This window comes from Capsicum annuum, chromosome 12 (genome assembly GCF_002878395.1).
Source record: "Capsicum annuum cultivar UCD-10X-F1 chromosome 12, UCD10Xv1.1, whole genome shotgun sequence".
Taxonomy (NCBI): Eukaryota; Viridiplantae; Streptophyta; class Magnoliopsida; order Solanales; family Solanaceae; genus Capsicum; species Capsicum annuum.
Window position 1 is genome coordinate 164483886 of NC_061122.1, and position 5043 is coordinate 164488928.

The 5043-nt window shown below is 32.5% G+C and overlaps 1 protein-coding gene across 2 annotated transcripts; it reads right to left on the bottom strand.

Moving 5' to 3' along the window:
• Positions 1–978: 978 nt before the first annotated feature.
• LOC107849587 (nudix hydrolase 18, mitochondrial) lies at positions 979–3220 on the bottom strand. Of its 2 annotated transcripts, XM_016694146.2 has the most exons (5): positions 2781–3220; positions 2508–2628; positions 2337–2426; positions 1844–1972; positions 979–1753 (listed from the first exon to the last, which is right to left on the bottom strand). In XM_016694146.2, exons 1-5 carry the CDS (start codon positions 2864–2866, stop codon positions 1598–1600), a joined length of 582 nt encoding a protein of 193 aa, XP_016549632.1. In that variant the 5' UTR covers positions 2867–3220; the 3' UTR covers positions 979–1597. The 2 variants fall into 2 exon arrangements, with proteins under 2 accessions (XP_016549632.1, XP_047256388.1); XM_047400432.1 differs by having other exon boundaries at positions 2337–2628; positions 2781–3166.
• Positions 3221–5043: the final 1823 nt, after the last annotated feature.

The following is a 5043-nucleotide window of genomic DNA, read 5'->3' on the forward strand; positions in this document are numbered from 1 at the left end:
TTATAAATCTACGTAAAAGTTCAGTTAAATTGTCCAACGTCTACTTTGACTTTTGAAAGTGAAATGAATTAAACTTTGCATTATTAAAAAAGAAAAGAAGCCAAAAAAATATGGACCCATTAAAGATGAAATTATGTTGAAGTGGAGCTGCTAGCGTTATCAAGTAGATTTGGTTGAAATGGTTAGTTAGATCATACTATGTTAGAAAGAAAGAGTTGAAGAAGTGTGCTTGAGATCGCTCGGCCCAGTACACAAAACGGAAAGGGCCAAATTGTGATGCTTAATGGCTATTTATTGGGTTTTTAAATTTAGGTGCTAGTTTTGTGAAATTATTTTAGTTTTATGTGTTATTTTTGTTCTTTCCCCAAAAATAAACCAGATAACACTTACCCAGTATAACTATCAAGTACAACTAATCCCAGCATAACTTGTTTCCCAACCAAAATTACCCTCGAGTTTAGAGTAAGAGGATCCACTCGCAGATTTCTCCTTCATATTTTGCACCTTATGGCTACAACCCTATGTTATGAGTGATTTTGAGCTCTTTAGCCGACAACATGCCCATTGTTTCATTGAGTTTGGAGCAACTTCATTTGCTTGTGGTTCGCTGGTACCTTCCTTTTCGTTGTTTGAATACCCCACTCCATTAGATCCAGTAGTTGAACCTTGTTCGCATCATTCCGATGTTCTTCACTGTTCCATTTCCCGTCGTTTTCACTCTATCTTAATTCTTGGGATTTTTTATTACTACGACATAAGACATTTAAAATTACATTTATGATATATTCCACAATTAGACAAGCAAAGGTTAAGCTAAAAACCGGAGACTTTTGCTAAGAATACTTCCATAATTGCACATTGAACGAATAAATTTGTGCTAACAACTTGTGATTTTATCTCTCGAAAGGGATCCAAACGATTAGTTCAGTAACTGATATTTGCTCCTCAATTAATTTAATCAGACGAGATAGGAAGAAGTTGTGAAAGAATGAGTGATTAAATTTCAACGAATTAAATACAAAGTTGGAAAAAAATTTGTACATATATTCTACAATTCTCCTAACACCTAAATGAATTAACCCCAATAATTAACTTTTCACCTTTGGTATTTTGAGTACCTTCTTGATAACCAGTTTACTAAATCTATCAAACAAACTTCTTAGGCTTTGCTTCTCTTCTCCTCTCCTCTAGTGCTAAATACTTCAATTAGTGCAACCAAAGATTGTTTCTTCATTTTGTTTCAGTATAATGTCGATTCCCTGCATTTCAAGTTGTCATGTTAATTAAGGTACGAATGGCTCCTTCGAGATTCTTGATTCCGGGCTTCTTAAAAATTCCATCAAATAGCCATTGATCCAAGAAGTAATTCGTTTCGTTGCAAACTTCGTGCAACAATGTTTGTTATTTATGTTTCATTGAACCCGTTGTCTTGGATTTGGTGTTCATTTTTGGTTCTTCGCTGATTCTAGCTTCATCTTTGAACTACTACCTATTAAGATGAAGCTATTCACTCAATATTTGACTTTGGGAGAGAGAGTGCGGCACCTACTCCTTGGCTCTTGTTTATGGAAGAATGCTTGCTAGCAGTAATACTGGCTTAACTGCAGCAGACCACACTACTTTCATCCGACAATTCCTTGAAATGGTATATCTGAGTCCCTTCTTTTCTCTTTGACACCTTAGAAGCAAAGACATCCAATGCTTCTTTCATCCATGGATGCCAACATACTTCCCTGGCTTCACTAAAATTCACCTACAACATTCAGTCAAATAAATTTTCATTTCAAATCCGAGTGCATACATTTTCGACATCAGCTATATATATTACCTATTCACAACATACCCATAAACGTCGACGGATAGTTTTCTCAGGCCATTCATCTAGTTCTTCTAAGACACGCAGAGGAAACATATGCCCCTCATGAAATGTGCCTTGGCTTTTGCTTTTGAAACTCCAGGTACCTAAATATTCCTGTAAATATATAGATCAATCAAACAAACATATGGAATGAGCAAAAGGCCTCCGTACGAAAATAATAACTTATTTTGACTTGATACAAAGTTTAAGCAAATAAAAAATACTTTTGAATATTGTATCTTAAATTAAAGTTGTGTCAAATATGCAAAAATATACTTTAATCTTGTGGTTCTAAACATGCCACGTAAAAAATTAAAATTAAAATATTATTAAAAAGAAAAAAATCATTTTATTTTAAACGGATTAAAAAGTAAAATAGGTAATTCTTTTTTTGAAACGGACGGAGTACTAATAATTTTGCCTACGTCCCAAGCTAATAAGAAAATACATGAATCCTAAAGAAGGCATGTATACGAACCTGAACAACAACCTCACCAACCACTCCAGCTTCTTCAAAGGTCTCTCTTGAAGCTGCCTCTTCCAGTGATTCATCAATTTCCCAACCACCCTGCATTTTAATTGGTGAATGATACATTTCCCACATATTGAATATTGAATTGTATTGTATTATAGAAAGATATACAGAAACCTTAGGAAACATCATTCTTGAATTCTTCTGCGAGCTGATCAATAAAAATTCCAAATCATCAATAGGGCTGCCCTGAACACATGATGATGGGTCCCTCGTTTTGCATCTATATGGAATGCATCTGCACCAATTAAGTGAGACAAAAATCAAATCAACTTAATAATAGAATCTCCATATTCCACATTTGGCATTCTTAAAAACATACAATTAAAAAGGAAGTCGAATCAAGAGAAACTTTCAACATGAATTGTTTTGAAAAAAATAAATACACACCCAACAACTTGACGGCAACCACGATTGTATCTCTGCAAATCTCTTCCTGTACGGGAATTCATAGAGAACGATTTCTTGATTTGCATATTCAACAAAACTAAATAAAAACACAATATCTTTTTCTTCTTCCTTCAAATAAAATGTTTCTGAAACAAAAAGGGGATACAAGAGAAGACATCAATATATATAGGATTGGAATTAGGCCGTTAGTTTTGCGCGTACAATTTATGTTTGGCTATTTTCTTCGGTTACATGTTAATCTTTTGAACAATATTTCAAGAAATTAAATAAATGTCAGAGATAGATGGAGCTTTTTTTTTCCTCTCGATATAATTGTGTGGATGATAGGAGAATGCTCTGTTATGTCTGTTTGTCCGATCCTTTAGTAGCAGAGGAGAGAGAGATATCAGAGCTAATGCGGCTATGGTAGTGGACAGGTTATGCGTGGGTCCATCATTTTGGTCCCATAATATTTATTAAATTATTTTTTATAAAAAAATATGTTACTATATTTTTTTAATTAAGTGAGATCAATAAAAATAAAAATAAAAATAAAAATAAAATTATATCTTTAAATAATTATTAAATAAAAAAATAATATTTTTTTATGGTAAATTGAAAAAATGATGACACATAAAATGTCATTAAGAAGTTATTATTTTATTTTAATTTCCATCAAGTTTTTACTCTCTAGGTTTGATTAATGAATTTAAATTTGCATTAAAAAGCAAGTTTAAGTCTTTTTATTAAAAAATAATTTTATATTAAGTATTTGAATTAAAAATTTCTACTTAAACATAAAGAGTACTTACCACTCTGATTATATAATATTATTGAATTTACTAATAAGTCATGTTAGTATGTCGTTTTATTTGTACCGAAACAAGTTTTTCTTGAGATTACAACTAGTTTAAGACTTGCAATAAACAGGACCAACTACGTGAAAAATAATTTGGACGCATTTGGGGCTGTTCTTGCAAGGGATATTCGATAATCTAAAGTTGGGGTGTTCATTTGGCGGTTTGACTCAATTTTAACTTTTAAAAAATCAAACCTATATAATCATCTTTTATAATATTAAAATCAAATCAAACCAATACATATAAAGGTTTTGATTTTATCGATTTGGTTCGATTATTTTTTCGGGCTATAAATAGTTAGAAGACACATAAAAGACTTCTAGTAACCCCTTTTTGCTACTGGCATGTACTGTTGTTTGCAGTTCTCCCTCGCCTCCACTAACCAATTTATATATGATGGATAGATATTTTAATATTTTTTTAATATTATTTTGTCTAATAATGCTTCCTATATTAATTGATCATTATGGCAAATAACTATGGGCAGAAAGTGGGAATTTTATTGTCATTATGGTGACAGTTTGGTCTGTTTCTTTGTTTACTGTTGCAGCATTATCATTTCACTCTTAATGCCATTATTTGGCAAAGTAATCACGTTTCATGACTCCATTTTCAGCTTCCATAACTCCTATTTCATTGGTGATTTGATCTATTAAACATAATAGTTAGTGGTGGTAGAATATGGATATAAGTTCCATATAACTTTCACTTTATTCATCCATTATCCTATTCTTTATGTAGGTGTAACTCATGTAACTCATGAAACCTCTAAGCCATTGATATTCCCTCTTTACCACTATCAATCATTCGTATCTTCATTCTTATATTCTTTGAGCGCAACTCTTGTCCAGAGTTATTGAGTTATTGTGAGAAGACAGTTGTATCCTAGAGGGGACAAGTCAAGAAGATTACTGCTGGACCGTGAAATATTTGCTGCAGTGGGCTTGAATCTCCTTAAAGAGAGAGATATCCGCGCCTCAGCCGAAAAAGAAGAAGATAGTCTTTTTTTATTTTCTTCACTTGTAATTTTCAGTTGTAAGTTTATTGTAATTTCACCAACAATTTTAAGTAGATTCAATGGCAACAACTGAAAAATCCACGGATGTCAAGATAGGAGATCTAAACAAGCCATTCCAGTTCAACGGTACTCACTTCAAGAGGTGGAAGGGTAACGTGCTTTTCTACTTAAGTCTTCTCAGCGTTTCTTAGGTGTTAGCTGAGAAGAACCCAAATAAAGTAGATAAATCTTCCATGACTAGTGATGAACTTATCTCTCTTCAAGAGAAAGTTGAAAAATACGAGGGTGACTCCTACAAGTGTCAGTATTTTCTTCTTAATTGTCTATCCGATAATTTTTATGATTATTATGATAGAACTTACTCTAGTGCAAAGAAAATTTAAAA

Bases quoted from the DNA above. Each gene is read 5' to 3' on its own strand.
- LOC107849587 (XM_047400432.1), bottom strand. From the start codon at position 2,866: ATGCAAATCAAGAAATCGTTCTCTATGAATTCCCGTACAGGAAGAGAT. The intron at 2,629-2,780 runs GTGTGTATTTAT...TAATTGGTGCAG, and splicing joins GGTTGCCGTCAAGTTGTTGG to ATGCATTCCATATAGATGCA. The intron at 1,973-2,336 runs GTTCGTATACAT...ATATATTTACAG, and splicing joins TTGGTGAGGTTGTTGTTCAG to GAATATTTAGGTACCTGGAG.